Source organism: Cebus imitator, unplaced genomic scaffold (genome assembly GCF_001604975.1).
Source record: "Cebus imitator isolate Cc_AM_T3 unplaced genomic scaffold, Cebus_imitator-1.0 Scaffold492, whole genome shotgun sequence".
In the NCBI taxonomy this organism is placed as follows: Eukaryota; Metazoa; Chordata; class Mammalia; order Primates; family Cebidae; genus Cebus; species Cebus imitator.
In genome coordinates this window covers 635,860-655,834 of record NW_016107807.1, presented here as the reverse complement: position 1 = coordinate 655,834, position 19,975 = coordinate 635,860, and the positions used below count along the sequence as shown (strand labels likewise).

The following is a 19,975-nucleotide window of genomic DNA, read 5'->3' as shown; positions in this document are numbered from 1 at the left end:
GTCCAATACTAATGGACAGTCATGGAAAAGTATTAAGATATGTTTTTATAGAGCTCATTTTACCTGAAACATGTAAACTAATCATACAAAGAATCAAAGCCTTTATCTGTAAGTATATCAAGACAAGGAAAACTTTCCCAACGATATTTTGTCATTCATTCCTCTTTAAAGATTCTAGTTATCTTTTCTAACTAATTTAAATGTTCATTGTTTATGAACATTTATTTATTAACTGAAAGCTAATTACACATAAAGTAACTATGTAAACAATTTATCCAGTAAAATCCAATATCATTTGATCAATTTCCAATGTTTCATTTTGCCTCATAACAGCTCAAACTATGACTTTTATTTTTTGAAACAACGTCACCATTAGGCACAGAAGTCTATTTACACAAGAGCTTGTTTCATTTGACATTTATTCCAATAACTTGAGAACAATTATTTGCAACTAAATCTAACAGTATTTGTACAAGTACTTTCAAGCTAAAGTACTGCTGAAAAATTTCAACATACATGCAATTCAATATGTTTACATAATAACATACTTTATTATAAAAGCTGTGACTCTAAGCTCTTTATGGAATATGAATAAAGGAGTCATTCTACACTCTACTGTAACGTGGCCATATCTGAGAAAGGAGATGCTGCTGAGCAGAAGAGTCCTGTGTTCAATTGTGTTGAAATGGGCTGGCTACTTGGACTCTTCAGGACTGCCACTGTGCTGTCATAGCATTGCTCGAAAGCCTAATTCACACCAAACTTCAGCAGACTTTCAAACACAAACCCTTAGCCACCAAGAAACTGGTAACCTGAGCAGCCTTGGCAAAACATAGTTACTATGCAGGTGGGCTCTGTTTTAAGCAAAGTTGATATTGAAAATCCAAAAATACAAAACAGGTAAATTAGAGAATGGTTATTTGTATTATAAAATGGTTTTACACTTTATGAAAGAATTCACAAGTTTCCTCTAAATGGAAGCTCCTCTAATGCATTTAAAATACAATTTGATTTACAAAAGTTCCATTTACACGTGACTTTTTGCACAATCATTGTGAGAAACAAATTACACCTATATACAGTACTTAATTTTTTCTCTCTTAAGATTAAGGTGTCTTATCAAAATACTGATAAAAGACACTTAAGCCAAAATGTTGTATTTCAAGCCACTGAAATAGAAAGTAAATATTCTCTCTGAAACATGGATATTCTTCCAGAAAATTTAAGAACATTTAAAAATTTTGTATTTACAATCTTGATAGTGATAGTCATCTTTACAAAGTAGCGCTTTAGAGAGCACAAGTATATAGCTTTCTTTAGGCCATGATAATGGGTCTTATTTTGCAGAAATTTGTTTTAATTTATCTTATTTTGGTGTTTTTTTTTCCTTTTTAACTGTGTAATTCTAAAGAGATGTTAGACTATAACTAGACTATTTATTATATATCACTTTTATACCTTACCGCACAGAATCGCCTTTAAAAACTTAAATTCCTGCATTGCATTACTGTCTCCACTGTTTAATCTGGGTGATTGCTATTCAGGTAAGATTCTCCCTTATTAGCACTAAGCTGCTTGCTAGGGTGAGGGTGAGTAGTAGGGGGTGGGGTGGAGAGTGAAGAGGGTGTTGTGAGGAGGGGAGAGATCCTGCCTACTGTGCCTCAGCACATAGCCTAGAGCCAGGCCCCCAGGAAATAAACACTCCATAACTACTGAATGAACAAATGAATGAAGAAATGAATGTACTGGGAGAATTGTCTGGAAGGCTTTCTTCACTCTAGCATTCAATCCAGTATATTTATGGAATATGTACAATCAAAATGAATTTTCAGAGTCTGAAAAATCACAGAACCTGTCTCTTGTTCCTTAAATGCTTTTTGTAAAATTCATAAATTATTAAGCCCTTGATGACTTGGAGGCATTAAGAAAAATTAAGTCACATTAGAGGTCAGAGGAAAGACAAGAGGAAATCGAAGGATCATTTGCTTACTCACCAGCTGCTGGATAGAACTAACAAGGCACACAGGTCGACCAAAGTTCAGAGCCAAAATAGGCTCTTAGCAATTGTACCACTTCAGACTGAGAAGTGGTACTTTTGAGTGTTTCAATAAAAACTTAGCCACAGGTATATTCGGAAACAGCAAACACAACTAATTAAGAGCTAAAATAGAAGGGAATTACCATTTTTCATTTGTAGGGTCAGACATACAGATCTGTTCCTGGCAGGGCCCTGGGAGACCACATTCTGTAGGCTGGAACAATTTTGCTGTGCTGATGCTCATACCTCTTAAAGCTGCATGTGAAATAAAAGTGAAATAGCAATATCCAGCTGTGGAAGATAAAAATAAAAATCCTAAAATAAAATATGGTGGAAAGTGCTTGAGCAGATAAAGCAAAACAGAATATAGTCAGTGGGAATGCTAGTGAGTTAATAAAAATTAAAGTGTTTATGATTGCATTAGGAAATAAAGGTTGGAATGGTATGGTGTATGATGCTTTTAAATAAAATAGTATGGACTACATTCAAAGAATTACATTTAAAAATCTACTGCAAATAAAATATAAATCTAACAAGCAAGAGGATATAGAATTAAGCCATACTTATTAGGCAAAAGAGTTTATAAATTTTAGTTCTTCCAGAAGGCGTCATTAAAATCTTGTTAAGTAAATTAATATTAAGGTATCATCTCTCTTTAAGCTTAATGAGTTATTATTTTTTTTCTATGGACAATGGCATTTTATAGGAATGGCTTTACTTTCAGAAACATAAAAATAAACACTTAAGTGGAATCACTGCATCAAGAGCTCTAGTCACATAATTTAAGCCCCAGAAGATCTTAACAGGACATATATGCAAATTTGCCTTCATAATCACTTCCCAAAATACCTACCTCTGTATTCTGTATGTATCATTGCATCAAATGAGAGCAGTCAGAAAAGGGTTTTTGAAACTCTTTTATATATAAATACTTCACTGAAAGATGAAATGGTTTCCCGGAGTCATCTCCAAATTCAACTAGCAGAATATTCTAGCTTCTCTTCTGCGAAATGTAAAATATCTGTACATTAACTTTCTCGTAGATCATTTCAGCCCACCATTTTCAACTTCCTTCTAATGGACCAAAATAGGAATTATCACTTGTTATCAAAGAATGAGCATGTTAGGTTGCCACTGTAGATATTCAGAGATTTTATGTTGTTAAAGGTATTTGCTTCTTGAATGCCCTTTACATGATTATATATACACAATTACCTTCTATTGTTTTTACAAACAAGTATTTTGCACCAGTAATTATTAATCCAAATAATTTGGATTTAAGAAATTTCTAACTGAAAGCCTATCACGTGAATTGTTTATAGTGACAGACAATATACTATTAGTAATTTTAAAGCTTTAAAAGTAAGTTATCAGGATCCACTTCAATCTCCACGTGATGATAAAGGATTATTATGTGCAGTAACCTATTTATGAAAAGGAAACAGTGTGCTTCTTTCAGACACCATCACTTGCTTTAATAAGGAATTGAAAAGCTGAACTACTTTATATGCAGATCACCATCCCAGTTGCATAAGGATTTACAATAGACAAAACAAAACTATTTTTTGTTGTAAAGAAGGGCTGTTTGTTTAAATCACACAATAATGTTTGCATCTAAAAATTATTTACAGTCTAATAAGGCTCATAAATGTTATATAGACTTGGCTAATTAAAGTCATTTTAATGCTAAGACCAAAACAAAAATCTTGCTCAAGCTGACAAGGAAAACTCCAAGTTACACATGCCTCAAGAAGGCAGAAGGAAAAAAATGTTTCCTGTCTTGGTTTAGGTAACTGTTAATCGCTTTGGAGATGCAAATAGTACGTGATTTGATAGCACCCCATTCATGCTCCAATTAAACTCAAGAGGGAAATACTGTCTTGTCAGAAAATGTTAAATTGAGAAGGATTATGAGTCTAATCTGTGATCTAAAATAAATAGAAAGTAATGTATATGTTTTTATCTCTGCTACCTTAAATTTTGCAGAGAACTTACTTGGGAAGATTTAATCTCACCCATGAAGTCTTCCTTCAAGGTATTTAATGGCTCATATGTCTTTGTTAAATGAGGTGTGTGGCGGCCTCTACTGGTGTGTGTTTATAGAAAATGTTTCAATAGGCAGAAAAAATATTAATTTCAATTAAAAAGTTAGAAATACAGACTTTTTCATTTAAATATATAAAAATATCTAATCAATGCAGAAAAATATACTACTAGCTGTGTCATGTCCTTTTAATTAGGAAAATAATCTAAAACACTCACCATGTTAGTGTAAAGTAATGATTTACGGAAGGGCATTAATTGCTCAATTCACTCTGATATTGGGTTAAATATATTTTATTAATGAATTATTAATCCTGACTGAGGTGGCTTATTACCTCTAGTCCACTGTTAAATCCCCTTAGTTGACTTAAATAAAATCACTTAAAACAAACCCAGAGGAAAGGAAATATCGTATAGTTAAGCCTACAAAGTCCTAGAACTAGAATCATTTGTTGACAGGCTGGTTTCTATAACTCAAGCAAACTGCACGTTGACTTAATATAGCTGACACATCGATCTATTTTACAGTGTTTTCAATTTCAAAAATACAACACATTAAAATAGTTTCAATTTATCAAAGCTAAAAGCAACATTTAAGTAATGTACTTAAAGTGCGAAGGCACTTTAACACAAAGTAGTGAGGCCCAGTGGCTATACTTGGTAACTGAAGATGGAAATACCATATATCATTATTTACAAAAGAAGTTGTAGTCACAAAAGATCTTTGGAGATCTTCTACAAAATACACTAAATATCCATTTTCATTTGCAAAGTTTGCCTATTCTTTCGTCAGTCACTATAATCTCCTCTTCCCACTCCCACACTGAAAAACAAAGAAGAAAAAAGAAACAAAACCATAAACAAAATATTTGAAGAAATGCATTACAGAAACATTCAGGTCCACTGATCGTTCCTAAGAAGAGAAGGAAAAAAAAAAGGAGGGGAGGAGAACGAGAGAGAAATAATTTAAAGGAAAACTTGCAAAAGCAATATCATTACTTCACCCCATCTCCCAAACATCTTCAAAGTCCCCCATTTACACTGGGAAAGGGAGAACACAAACAAACACAAAAGCTAATGTCCTTGTTTCCAACAGTTTGGAGTAGCATCCTGTGATGTCTTAGGGTTGTAAATGATTTCCCTTCACAGCTGACTGATTGCAGTTTGTTTTTCCAGAACTTCGAGGTAGTCCGGTTCTGACTGCGGCTTAGCTTGCAGTAAAGGGTGGCTGGGTTTTGACTGCCCCACAAAGCATTTCCTGGGAGTTCCATATAAAACGGTTTTATTGATTCTGTCTTGGTTTTGGCGTCGAGATTCATAGGCAGGGGCAAACTGCCGTTTAGGTAAGGTACAAAAGTTATAGTGAACTAGGCCTGCGCTGGGGAGTTCCTTGACTCGCTCAGCAATATTTTGATACAGCAGCTCAGGCTCTCTTGGTGTGGCCTGCTTTTCTAGCAGCTCAGTGGCACTTATTGTGTAAGCAGGAGTGGCTGGCTCTTCTTTTTTCTCCTCCAGGTTGCTATAGCTGAACTCTTGCAGGTTTCGGTAATAAGCTACTGGGTCTCCTTCCTTCTGCATGTAGATGGGGTTTTGGCACATCTGACCCACAGGTGGGGTGATATAGTTGTAGACATGGCCGTCTGTTTTATCGTGAGTCTCAGTGTTGTAAGACCCATACTGTAATTGAAAGGAACTTGCGTCTAAGTTGTTGGTATTCCTGCGAACACTTGGCACTCCCTTTCGGCGTTTCAAGACAAAGACGAATAAACCGGCCCCAAAACAGACGGATAAGATGAAAACAACAAGCAATCCCAAAATTAAGACAGAAAGTGGAACTTCGGTGTGTAGTTCAGGATAGGAACTAGGAGACACACTAAGTGACCGAGGTGTGTCTGTATTGTGATTCATTGATAAAATGGTCCCATCTGACAAGTTTGGACTCTCCGGACAGATAGCCTCCCTCCCCAGAAATTTTAGTATCTCCCCTGCATGCTTAGCAGGAGATTCACAAGTCACCTCATTAATGATGACAGGGGAATTGGCATGTTCTGTCCAATCTTTTAACCCCATGATGTCACAGGTACAGTCCCATGGGTTCTCTTGCAGATCTATCTGGATGAAAGCCGGAAGTTGATCCAAGACCCCTTTCACAGGCAGGTGAGAAAAATGATTGTTTCTCAGATTCAGCCTGGTGAGGGCCGTACCCCCAAAGATGTTATCAGGTAAGGACCGGAGAAGGTTGTTATTCAGAAACAGTAGCTGTAGGTTAATCAAAGCATCAAATGTCAGAGGCTTAATTTCCTTAATAACATTATACTCTAAATAGAGATACTGCAAGCTCTGTAGTCCATCAAACATAGAAGGATACAGCACTTCAAGGTAATTGCCATTCAGATAAAGTCTGCGTAAACTGGTCAGGTTTGTAAAGGCACCTTCCTGAATGACTGCAATCCGGTTGTTTCCTAAATGCAGTAAGTCCAAAGAACCGTATTCTAAGAGGTCATTCTTATAGACAGTTTGAAGATAGTTCCCTGTTAGGTAAAGTTTCTTTGGACTGGTAGGTTTGGGCTGCAGGTCAGAGATATTAGTGAACTTCCTTTCTTGGCAGTTTACATTCAGGCCGTTGTCTGAGCTCTGAGAAGTGCAGACGCAGCTGCTGGGACATGTGAGAGGCACAGGAGGCTTGGTCTGGTACACCATGATGGGTCCAAAACTTTGCCTGTCCTTTGACACAGTCACCCGGGGAGTTGGACGATTTCGCATTTTGGGTGGCCGGCTGGCTTTGGGAGCCCTGGTTGGACTGAGGGCAGGATTCATTGTGGGTGACAGCCTTTGGACGTGTGTGTCGGCATGGCTGCCCCTCTGACTGGAATCACTGGCACTTTTTCTGGGACAGAGGTCTTGCCTGGTCAGCTGGGTCACATCTTTCCCATGCAACCTAAAGGGCGTTTCGCAGACAATCTCTCCCACAAACACAGTTATGGTGTCTAGCCAAGCCTTGAGAGGAAGTAAGTCACAGGTGCAATTCCAGGGGTTCTCCTCCAGCTGAATCTCCATGATCCCTCCAATATGTTCAAGGACGCCAGCAAAAGGCATTACTTTTAGCCTATTCCCCCTGAGGTCTAAGTGGGTCAGCAGGACAAAGCGGAACACATTGCTGGGCAGTGAAAGCAGAAGGTTGTCATTGAGGATGAGCACTTTGAGCTTGTTAAGTTTGCTGAATGCACCAGCCTCGATGGCACTGATGTAATTGTAGTCAGCCTGGAGATACTCCAGGCTCTCCAGGCCCAGGAAAGTGTCCTCCCTCAATACCTCGAGCTTGTTGTTGTTAAGATGCAGTCTCTTGAGGGTTTTCAGGCCACTGAATGCCCCCGTTCGGATCTCCTGTAACCCGTTGTTACCTAGGTGAAGAGTCACTGCGTTGGAGTAATTGACAAATTCGTTTGGATACAGTCTTGTCAAGAGGTTTCCATTGAGAAAAAGCTGATAGATTCTATACTGGGGGGGCTGGAGCAGGCTAACTGTTGTAAATCCTTTGTTTTCACAGTTAATATTCAGTACGTTTTCCTTCTCTTCGCACAGACAGCGGATCTTGCAAATGTCTTTGGCAGTTTTGCGACTCTCCGTCTGTAAGATCCCGGCCACGGTTAACACACTGAGGAACCAAACGCCGCTCAGCATCTTTAGGCACCTTCGGTGTCAACTCAGGTACCTGCAGGCAAACCTTAGGTGGAGGGCAAGGGGAAGAAGTGGGTGCAGGGAAGAAAGAAACAAGGAAGCCCGATTAAAAATGGTAAAGCAAGGAGGCGGAGTGGGAGCGAGGGAGAATGAGGGGGTTGGCAACACGGCGGAATGAAATCATTGCATTTTTCAAAGCGGTTTCTTTTCTCCGCTCCCTATTCCCCCACCCCGAGGCCACCCACACACGCGCCCCGGGAACACACATGCTTGCACCTGATTTCCCGGGGGGTCGCAGCCAGCCGCCAAGTCATTAGTAACCAAGTTGTCCTACTAAATCCTGCCCATCTCCTCCTCCCCTGGGATATCTCGAAGAGATCTCGGGCGGCTCGCCCGTCTTGGGCTTCCAGCAGAAATAGAAATTGTTTTTATAAAAAAAAAAAAAAAAAAAACCGCAAAAAGGGGGTGGGAAAATCAGGAATAAGGGGGCTGGCGGCAGGGATAGAGGGGGGATAGAGATGGCAAAGACAGCGCGGGGTGGGGGGTACTCACACATCAGGAGAAGACAGAACCCAGCTCCTCTGCAGTCCACCAGGAGTTTAGCATCTTCAGGAAGAGGGAGAACAAGGTACAATAAGACGCTGCTTCCAGGGGGGGATGCTCTGCTTTTTGTTGGTTGATTTAATTTGACTGGGGGTGTGCAGAAATTAAAAATCCGACAGGAGGCAGGAGCGGAAGAGGAGAGTTGGAGCGGAGGGAGTTGGAGCGGAGGGAAGCCGAGCTGCCAGGGAGGGACTGGGGTGCGATTCTGTAGGGAGGTCGCAGAGCCGGCTGGCCCGGTCGCCGTGCGAAGGCGACGGCGGAGCCTGGGCGCGCGTTTCCAATCCGGTGGCGGCGGCAGCAGTGCGTCTAGCAGTTTGAATTTGAGAGGCTTTGCAGGCTCGCTGGGACAGGACTAGGGTGACGTCACAGGGGAGGGGGCAGGCAGAGGATCCAGGGCGCGCGGTGGGGGAGGGTTGGGCAGATGCTTCCCTTCCTTGCAAGTGGCTTTGCAAAGCTCAATTCCTGGCTGCGTCAGTTGATTCTGAACTACTCCACCTCCAACCTGGCTGGTGGCAGGAAACGCTCCTGCAGAGGGATTTCTCAAGGAGGGACCCTGCTCTTGGGCTGGCACCTCCTCTGGCCCCTCTCTGTGTTCTCTTTGACTACTCCCGCTTTCTCTCACCTACACAATACCTTTGGAGGGCAGGGGTGGGGGTGGGGGGTTCTTACCCCAGATTCCCAAGCAAGGGAGAACTGTGTAAGAGTGTGTGTCTGTGTGTGTGTGTGTGCGCGCGCGCGCCCATGTGGTGTGCCTCTTTGCTACAGGACTGGTGCCCCACTTGCCAGCTCCTAGCTCAGATGCTCTCTGTGCAGAGAGTGGGGTGTGTGTGCATGCACCAGTGTGTCTGTGTAGGAGGGCGAGGAGTTCTCTTAGGGGATTTATGCTTTACATACAGAGCCTTGATTCAGTGCTTGGGAGAATTCCTTTCTGGGTGGTGACCCACCAAACAGATATTTGCCTGGACTCTGAAAGTCAGCTCAACGTTAGCTTACAGACTGAGAAAAACAAAAACAAAACCGTTTTCTCCCTGAGGTTTATACTTAGCCAGATAATGAGGTTTTAAACGTGCGCTTCTTGCCTGGAGGAAGGAGAAAAGAAGTGGGTGTCAGAAAAGCACTGCCAGGCTGAGCCTCAGCTGGGAGTGGGAGCCAAGGGAAGGGTGGTTGAGCCCTCCATGCTGCAGGGGCAGGGGAGCTAGGAGAAAAGAGGGAGCTGCTACAGAAAGACTGGCCCCTGAGGAAGAGAGGAGGCGTGGCAGGAGTCCTAGCCTGAGACCCAGCCTACCTGGGTTCTCATCTGGCTCTGTTGCTGGATGTGTCACTGGCTCCTGGATCTTCCTGTCTCCATCTGCAAAAGGGGAGTAGGGAGACTATGTGGGCCCTCCCAGCTCTGACATCCAAATCGGGTTGAAATAACATTTTCAGAGCATTGATAACAGCTAGGTGTTGGATTTTTGCCTTCATTATCTGTTTTCTCCCTAATTATCTTACAGTTCCTTGGACCCAAGAGTCTTTCATTGTGGAGGCAATTCACAAGGGGTAAATCATGTCTGCTGTTGCCTAAAAAGGCCTTGGTTTGCCTCTGGTAGGAAGAGGGAGATGGGTCCGGAAAAGCAGGGAATGAAATAACCTGGGAAAAAGAATTGTGCAAATGATGTGCCTGTGTTTGTGCCCACCAAACACTTCAGCTTGCTTTCCCAGGTTCCCACTACTTGGCCAAATGTGGAATAGACAAAACCACAGATATAACAAACCACTTGAGAACAGAACGCCCCTTGCCCCCTGCTCCTCCCCTTCTCCTTCCTTGTCAAGCCTAGGCCCTAGGATTGTTCACTTTATACAACCTTCTTCCTCTTCAGGAAGAGCCTGGGTAGTTTATAAACTTAGGCACTACGGCAACCTGTAGCTCCGTGATCTACCGTGCATTGTGCATTATTTTCTGGGGCTTTCTCCCTTTCCATTCCTTCTTCTTCCAAGAAAAGCCTTGGACCAGGCATCACCAGTCCCCTTACCCTCTAAATCTTGTTTGGCCTTTAGCAAAATATTTGCCTTCTGGGGACTCAAAATTTCCTTCTCTATACCATATGGCAAACTTCAGATGAGTTCTGAGGCAGAGGAACAGCCCTGTGGATGGCCTTCCACTCTAGATTGCAATTGCATCATTAGATGGAAGCAGTCTGATGCAGTGGGAGCAGAATTAAACTACCTTTCCTAGCAAAGGAGGCATTTGTTTATAAGTATTTCCAAATATTCAAAGCACATAGTTCCTAGAGCAATAAGATTGATTCATTCAGTCATTCATTCAACAAACATTTGTTATGTTAATATCTAACTAAAGTAAAAGCCAGTGTGAGGGCTGAACGAGACCCTAGAAGTCAGGTTCATTTTACAGATGAAGTCATTTCTCAACCAGGGAAAGTGCTGACTTACTCCAGAAACTACAATTAGAAATGAAACCCAGAGATGATGAGTCCTAGTCCATCATCTTTCCAGAAAGCACAGTACTGCTTACTATGAATTAAACATCTACTTAAACTTAAATAGTGGGGGTGCTGTTTTACTTAAAGGTATGCTTTTTATTTTAAAAAGTATATTTGAAAGTTAAACAACAAATACTAGTTTTACTTCTCACATACAGTAATTTCCTTCAAGACATTGATGACGCTTTCAATATTACTTGAGGACAGACTATTTTTGCTAAAAATTTCAGAGAGGAGAGAGATTGAGAGATAAAGGTGGAGGCGATTGGGGGCTCTTGAAATTCTTGAGACCTACAGAATCAAGGAAATTCATTGGTAATCTAACTGTGGGGAGCGACACCAGGACCCTAAGGGGGTCTTCCTTCCTGCCTGTCCCTGAGAATTAACAGCGGCTTTCCAAAACATAGTTACTGGGAACAAATCAGCCTGAAACGCGATAACCACTTTAAGTAAGTTTCATTTGGTCCAGTTCATTCTGAAGAACTGCCGCAGCACCCAGCTAAGGAGAGCAGGCTTTTAAGGCCAAAGGTTGGGGTGAACTGGAACCCCAAGGGAGGCAACGGCGGTCATTAAAATCAGAAGAACGCTCCCTGTCTTTGCTGAGGCGAGGGAGGCTTCAAGAAGAACTCTGTCGCCTGTGTATCCGAGTAAAGCCTGGCTCAGGTCGGCAAGGCTTTCACAGGACAAGGTGGGTGCCGGCGGGCTTTAAGCCCACCTCCGTACCCGCTGCCCATCAGGCCACGAGGGGGCTAAGCAGAGTCCAGGAGGACTGAGTGGGGGCACGGCTTGCCCGCAGCCTCCTACTCTAAACACTCACCGCCCAAAAGCCGGGTCGAATCCCGTTTCCGAAGGGCGCTTCCCGAATACCAGGTGTCTCCGCGGGTCCCCGATCTCCAGTCACCGGGCACCGGCCGTCAGCGCCGCCCTACCTTCCCTGCCCCTACCTGCAAGACGCCTGGTGCGGTGTCCGGCATGCGACTCCACAGCCGCGACGGCCACTCGGGGTGCCCTCGCCTCGGGGCTTGGATAGTGCAGGCCGACCGGAGGCTTCTAGCTCACGCCGGGTGTGTGGGGCCTCCCTGGCCGCCTGTGCCACCAGGCTACGCGACGCGCGGTGCCCGACCACGCCCGCGCGGACGGTCCGGGGGTGAGGAATCCCTAGTGGGGATTCAGGGTAGAGGGCGGCCGCCAGCGAGCCGCCTGACGCGGATGGCGAGCAGCCTTGCGACCCTGTCCCCCTCGCAAGGAGAGGTGGCCCGGAAAGGCAACGGACTGGGGAGAAAGCCGGCTTCTTGGCCGCGTCGCCACCGCGTCCCTGAGCGCTCAGAACTTACCCGGCGAGCGCGGTGCCGAGATCGTCCCCCGGAGGAGCCCGCAGCATCTGCGACTCGGAGAGGCACTGGAGCCGGCACTGCTTCCGACTAGCGCAGCCCAGGAGCTAGAGGACCGCGGGGAGCGCGGGCGGAGCCCCCAGGGCAAGCAGATCCCCACCGGAGCTGCTAGCCAACTGGCAACGTTTCTCGCAAGAAGGAGGAGGGGAGGCGATAGGGAGTAGGGAAGTCGGGCGGGAGGGAGGAGAGGGGAATAAGGGAGGGCGGCAGGGAGGGAGAGATCGCGGCCCCTCTCCCTCACTGATCAATCACCCGGCAGATCAAATATCCAGGCTGGGCGCCCAGGACGGGGATGTTAGAGCCCACAGAGGAACCGCTGCTCCATTTCTTTGACAAGCGCTGCGGAGCACTGCTCACGCCTCTCGGCCCCTCTTGCCTGGAACTCTGCCCAACCCTTGCGGCTCTACCCTGGGCTGCAGATCGGGCTCGGTCAAGTGAAATAAGAATGGCACTCGGTCCGTACCCTATCCAAGGGGAGACTGAGACCACTGGCTGGAAGTGAACGACAAGTGAAAGAGCCGTCAGCCGTCCGAGCTGGACACCCTCTGGGACAGCTGCCTCCCTTAACTAGTAAGCGCCCAATCTTTCGGAGTTCGCAGGCATATATTGAAGAACCTCCTACGAGGATGGTAAATAAGGACTCTCAACATAATCTAGAGAGGAACTGCAGTTGTGCAAGTGTGTTAACCAAAGCAAGCCCTTAGCAGAGTTCCAGTGCCCATTTTGATTCCCTTTATTCTTCACCACGACGTTGCCTGGATCTTCCAGAGGGTTATTTTTGCCATCCTCCTTCCCATTTGTCGTTTCTTCTTCCTCTTATTAGTAGTCCAGGTGGTTGTGATTCTATTAAGGGAATGCGCTCCGTGAAAAAGTCAATGTAGTTCAGCAGAAACGTCCCATTTTTGCCAAGAGCATTGCGGTTTCTCTTAAGACTTGGTTTCTTTAGGGCCTCTCGTCTCCTCTTCCAGAGTATTCGAGATAAAGTTGCAGTTTTATAAATTTATGCCAGGAGTAGGGAATTCATTTGATGACGCTAAGACATTTTCCCCTCGTTCCTGTAGGAGAACGTCATTAATTAAAGTTGTCACCACCCCCTATCCTTTTCACGTCCACTAGAGTCTGCAAAACGCCGAATCCTTCGGAATATCTAAAAGCTTGGTGGCACAGAGCACACGGGGAGGAGAGGAGATGATTGCAAAATTGGACCCCAAATTTACTCTCCACCTAGTGAATCTGCGTTGGGATTTGTCTATTTTCACATTCCCGGCATCTTTAAACTCGTTCTCACAGTACTGACAACAGCCTTACTCTCTTCCTTCCCTTGGGAATGTTTTGTGCTTATTCTGTCCTCTCTTCTTGGCTTTCTTTCATAATGGTTTTCTAAGGAGATTACGCAGGGCTTTTTAAAAAGAAAACTACTGATAATCTTATACGATGAAGATGTACAGATTTTGCTTTAATAATAGTCTAAAGAATTATTATCTTTGGAGGGTCATTACTGTACCTTTTACTTCATTCTTGAGAAAGCCTTTTGAAATATCCCTACCATGCAGATAAGCAACTTCAGAATAACATATTTCTCACATAAACACATGGGCAGAGTAGGTATAGTTATAGATTCAAGAGCACTGCTCTTCGTTTTACAATATCTGTATTAGTGTAAATGTCCAATGTGCTGTTTGCTACCGACCAGAGGCAGCGGACTGGGTGCATCATATTATTAACTAAGTGAGGTCAGTGAATACTGTTACCACTGTCTTTACCTTATTTCTGATTGTGTCATCTTTTCATGTAGGTTTTCATAAGTGTTATAAACAACTGCAAAACCCAGAGCTAAGAGGCCGTTCGAATACAGAAATAATGAGAAAGTCATGCTGAAAAAGGAGACAGTTTACTAAGAAGGCTGATGTGTCTGTAGCCAAAGGTAATATATAACAATGTAGTAACTTCTAGACAGATTATATGAGGGACATGGCATTAATGATGAAACTGGATATTTTATTTAGATCCAGTAGTAACATGTCAGTTTTAATTAGCCTTGTAGGCAAGCCTAACATGTTCACCAGCCTTCAAAAAGTATTTAGCAGCCTGCTTTTCCACATGGGACCACAGTGATAGTAAGATAAAATTAAAAAGAGCAGACTTTTCTTTTGTCAGCATAAAATTTTCAGGTAGACGGGTAGCTGTCCCTTCAATGCACAGACACAAAAAATGATGAGCAATATACAACCTTCTGAGAGAGTTTTGCATAAACAGTTATAATGGAGGAGAATGTGAAGTCTGTGAAAAATTTAAATGTATCAATTAATTTGAAAGCTGCTTTATACTGAATTTTCTAAAAGTTTCTGTGTTAGAGAAAAATTTCTAAATAGATTTGAATACTAAAGACACTCATATTAATGTACTTCTGTTGATTAACAAAAATGACACTATTCTTTTTTATAGTAGCACTGTAAATGTATTTCTATATCCATGTGCTGTTTTCTTTTTAAAAAACTTTTATTTTAGGTTCAGGTATACATGTGCAGGCTTGTTGTATAGGTACATTGCATGTGGTGGGGGATTTCGTGTACCCTGTGCTATTTTCTGTTTTAAACTTCATGTTACTAAACAGCAGAGAAATCTCGGATTGCAAAACTACTTAAAAAAATGCAGAAAATGAAATCTTTCCTGGGTTTTTATAATTTCATTCTAAGATTAGAGGAAAACCAGAAATTTCATCTAGGATGAATGAGATAGAAGTGCCTGTGTTTCTGGGATGATGTAAAGGATGTCCTTTTACTGTGAGGTACGTAATTACCTGAGAATGATGTTTTTTCATCTTCCTCACACCTATCCAGAACTAGAAAGCTTTAAAACATAAAAGAAGACAAAATGCAAAGTCAGTAACTCTAAGACAGATGTGCTGCAATTTCAGTGACTATTGTTCCTTTTCAACCAAAGGTTTCAAAGAAGAGTTCCACAGAACAAATTCCTAAATAAAGAAATGCAACAAAGAGGATATGGCCTTAAGATTAGTAATTATTGTTTAAAGGATATTGTAGATTTTTGTTCCTGATGCTATTGAAAAAGTGGATATTTTTAAATTCAATTCAATTATTTTGATTATTTGGCAGGCATTTTGGCTTGGTTGAAATAGTGCTGGGCCAACACCCACAGCAGTTTTTCTTTTAATCAAATTCATTTTCAAGCCCTTGGAGCCCAATGACCTGGGTTCAAATTTCACCCATGCTACTTTCTCACAATGGGACCAGAACAGGCATTACACCAATTTCAGTTCCCCAACTGAAAGACTGGCCCCTGCCATGTGGAGTCACTAAGGATGCAATGTATACAGAACTCTTGAAAATTATAATGTGGTACATATATTTGCAGAGAAATCTTAAACTGGAAAATTTTTTAACTCACTTCTTAAAAAATAAATTATACAAAAAAGTTTATATCTGTTTTTTATGTTTATATCTGTTTTTTTATGTTTCTCGTGACAATCCTCAACAGGCCAGTATGATTATCCAGGCTTTACACAAGAGGAAAATGAGACTCGGAAAATTTAAAGATTTTGCCCATACTCACATTCTTGATAAATGGTTGATTTTAGTCAGAAATCAATGTTTGAATTTAAGCTACCTAATAGAATTAGGATTAGAAAAAATATTTATGATTCCAGTTGGGGCTATGTCATATCAAACATTCAAAAGAACTTCAAAAAATTCCACCTTTTATTTTACAGATGATGTTTTCAAATAGGTACATATATGTATATATCAGGGCTCCACCTCAACACTAATGACATATTTGCATATTTGGCCAAATGATGATTTGTTGTGAGGGCTGCCCTGTGCAATGTATGAGGATTAGCAGCATCCCTCGCTCTTGTATGTGTGTAATGTATATATGTATATTTTGTATACATACGTGTATTTATATTATGTATAAAAAATAACATAGATACATAATATATATAAATGTTTTTATAAATATGTATCAATACATATTATATATACATGTATTTATATTATATAATACATAATATATGCCTTTATATATAAACATATAAACACAAATATACATATAAATACATATATAAATGTATAAATATATATAATGTATAAATAAATGTATAAATATATATAATTTTATATATAAATATATATAAATTTATATATGTATAAATATGTATATATACATATATACATACATGTATATATACATATGTATATATATGTATAAATACTATGAATACACGCATGTATAAATACATAAATGTATTTATACTATACATATAATGTATACATTATATACATTATCAAATACATATATACAATATATACATATACATATGACATATTATATACACGTATATGTATACATATATGTATATACACATTGTATGTAATACATGTTATGTATATGATATGTATTACATATAATATATATATTATACATATACATACATGTATAAATATATATATAAATGTTTAAATATATAATATCAATGTATATATTATGTGTAATTATATATTATATAAATACATGCATGTATAAGTACATAAATACATGTATGTATTTATATTATGTATTACATAGAAATATATTCATTTCTACATAATATATACCTTTATATTATATATTTATACGTTTATATTATGTATATTATATATTTATACATTTATGTTATGTATAAAGCATATATAATATAAATGTATATATTATGTATAAAAATATATATGTACTAATATTATATATTATATATTATATATATTTAAAATTATTTATCTATAATATAAATAAATATATGTATAATATGTGTATGTATATAAACGCCTTCATTTTTTAAATCACTTAAACAATTTAAAGGAACAAAATACATGTTATGACTTAGCAACAGTGCACAAGCTAGATTCCAGGCTGTCTGGTGCTCTGCTTTGTGACCTACTGACTACACTCTGCATCCTTCTATCTCTTATGGCCAAGTACTATCAGTGGAGGCAGGCAATGCATACTGGTACTGCTCCACAGAAATAAATATATTTTACATCATGATCCAAGGCACAGTCACGGATTGAAACATGAGTTTTCTGAAACAATATTACCCTCATCATGGCCTTGCACCCTGAAATATTATTCTGTTGTAGTCAATTTTAAAAATGGATCGCTGTGGTCCACTAAACTGAACTCAGGAGTGAGTATAGATTGCATCTTACAGTTTGAATAATGCCAGCACACTGGAATGGGCGGGAAAGGAAGGAAAATTGGATAGAAAGGAGAAAAGAGGCAGGAGACCAGGAGGGAAAATATAGAAACCGAAGGAAAAGACAACTGCATGTCATACAAAGTTTTAGAAAAACTTATGGTGACCCCATCCATTACACCAAGTGCCACTTATTAAGGACACTTGTTCTCTAAGGGCTTTGGATCTCCCTCTGTTGACTGAGTCTAGTGATTTATCAGTAGGAACCACATTTAAGCTCAGTAGACTTGGGAGCACATACACATGGCAAAAGCCACAAATTTAACAGATAAAGCTCAGGACAGCATTAGTAGGTATTTCATCTATCCTGACACATTCTATCTTTTTAATTTTGCTGCAGCTGGAAGTTATATTTTGGTTTGGAGTTACAATCTAATGTGTTCTGGAGGAAGCCAAATTTATTAGGTTTGACATTGCACTTTATGGGAATGGTACAATGAAGTTGAGCCTCTGTAATAAGTTCTGTTGATTTTATTTATGTATTTGTGTTTGGCTAGTATAAATATATGGTAAAGTATGTGCTGTGGTGGAGAATTTAATGCTGACTCTGCTGGAAAATTCAAAAATGGCTGCATGCAAGATGCCCAGTTCCAAAGAGTTACAGCCAGAATAGCAGCTACTCAGGATTTGCATTAAGTATTTCTGATTTTTAAAAATGTCATCATTTGCGAAGAGGACTGGTCTATTAGTATAAAAAAAATGGCAAGAATGACATACTCCAGATCTACGTGAAGTTGTGATTTGCACACAATGAGGCAGAGTTAAGAAACTGTAGGTTTAGAAATGAGGCAAGTAAGATCTAGAATGCAAATAAAATCATTTCCAGGTAATACCTGGATGCAACATTCAACCATCATTGCAAATCAATGCGAAGAGAATGGATGATTTTTACCTTGAATCCTGATGACTTATTACTCAGATGTGATATCTATTATTTTTGTCCCCTTTTATTTTTCATCTTCGAGGAAGTTTCTTAAGTGACAGTACAATGACACTTGGAACACAGCCCTATTCATCTGATTATTGCAGGTCAGGTAATCTCTTAGTCAAACATAATGGCCCCAGGACATATATTAAGTAACTTTTGCATCTGCCTGTAGGCTCAGTAGATTCCTAAGTAAATTGAGAAGAAAAAGAACTTCATATTTTATGAGGTTTAGATAATGTGTATATACCTGAAGTTCTCTTAGAAAAATAGCCAGAGGTGTATCTGAGGTGGAAGAACTAGATGCAATATCTTAAAAGCATCACTTTGTGGTGATCTCAGGAAACCATGACAATATTGAAAGCGTAATTATCACCGAATTTTTCCTGTACTGTGGACATCACCACAGCAACACAAGTACAGGAGTGGGGTCAATGTCACCTCATTAATATTTTGAAAGGAAGCAAAATCAAGCTTTTTTCTTGCTACACATCGTTGCTTCAGAATAATGAATTCAGTATGCCTGTCCTTTAGCTTTTCATATATAGATCTAGTTGACCCAGGTCAGGGAATGGCACCATTTGAACTGGAAAATTTATTTGCCTTAATTTGAATATATTGAACTATTTTATTTTAATGTATTTTTTAATGGAAATACTAATATGTAGGGAGCTTTGTACATGACTGCTAAATGATGAACGCTGGTTATTATTTGAAGCAAGGAAAGACAGCTGTCAAATTAATGAATTGATGTTCTGTTTACAATTTTTAAAAATATAATCACTCAATTTAAGATAACTCCTATACTTGAATATAAGTAAACATTGTATGACAATTTTGGCTATACCTGGATCCCTGCTGTAAAGTTCCAGTTGCTTGGAATTGAAATATCCTATGATTTACTCCAGGTTCTGAATGGATCTGCTTTGATTTATGTTGCAACTTTGGGGTGTATTGAACTCCAATGAAATTGTTGATTTGTTATCTTTGCTATAACCATTAGCCAAATTCATTCTTGAGCTGCAATGGTGATATAGATCACAGGCTACCTGGCTTCATCAAGTTGTGCTTCTCTATGGAATTTTAAGTAAGTAAGTGATTTGGCTAAAATAGAGTTCAAGGGCACAGATGGGCCATAATACCTATATTAAGTTAAACATCACATTTCTTGATCCATTTTCAGTTGTAATATGCAAAGCACCTGTATTAGTCTGTTCTCACATGGCTGATAAAGCCGTACCCAAGACTGGGAAATTTACAAAGAAAAAGAGGTTTAATGGACTAACAGCTCCACATGGCTGAGGAAGCCTCACTATTATGGCAGAAGGTGAAAGGCATGTCTTACATGGTGGCAGACAAGAGAAAATGAGAGCCAAGTGAAAAGCAAAACCCCTTATAAAATTATCAAATCACATCAGGAGACTTACTACCATGAGAACAGTATAGGGGAAACCACCCCATGATTCAATTGTCTCTCACCAGGTCCCTCCCAAAACACATGGGAATTATAGGAATTACAATTCACGGTGAGATTTGGGTGGGGACACAGCCAAACCCTATCCACAC

General features: G+C 40.3%; 1 protein-coding gene across 9 annotated transcripts; it reads right to left on the bottom strand.

The window, feature by feature from the left end:
• Positions 1-389: 389 nt before the first annotated feature.
• SLITRK2 (SLIT and NTRK like family member 2) lies at positions 390-12,262 on the bottom strand. Of its 9 annotated transcripts, none has more exons than XR_005197553.1 (3): positions 8,036-8,182; positions 2,892-7,805; positions 390-2,329 (listed from the first exon to the last, which is right to left on the bottom strand). XR_005197553.1 is itself a non-coding variant. In XM_037733117.1 (3 exons), exon 3 carries the CDS (start codon positions 7,760-7,762, stop codon positions 5,225-5,227), a length of 2,538 nt encoding a protein of 845 aa, XP_037589045.1. In that variant the 5' UTR covers positions 7,763-7,805; positions 8,312-8,365; positions 9,648-9,992; the 3' UTR covers positions 390-5,224. The 9 variants fall into 9 exon arrangements, 7 of the variants coding, with proteins under 7 accessions (XP_037589045.1, XP_037589046.1, XP_017368993.1 ...); XR_005197552.1 differs by having other exon boundaries at positions 390-3,112; positions 4,034-7,805; XM_037733117.1 differs by lacking the exon at positions 8,036-8,182 and adding exons at positions 8,312-8,365; positions 9,648-9,992 and having other exon boundaries at positions 390-7,805.
• Between the last annotated feature and the right edge of the window lie 7,713 nt (positions 12,263-19,975).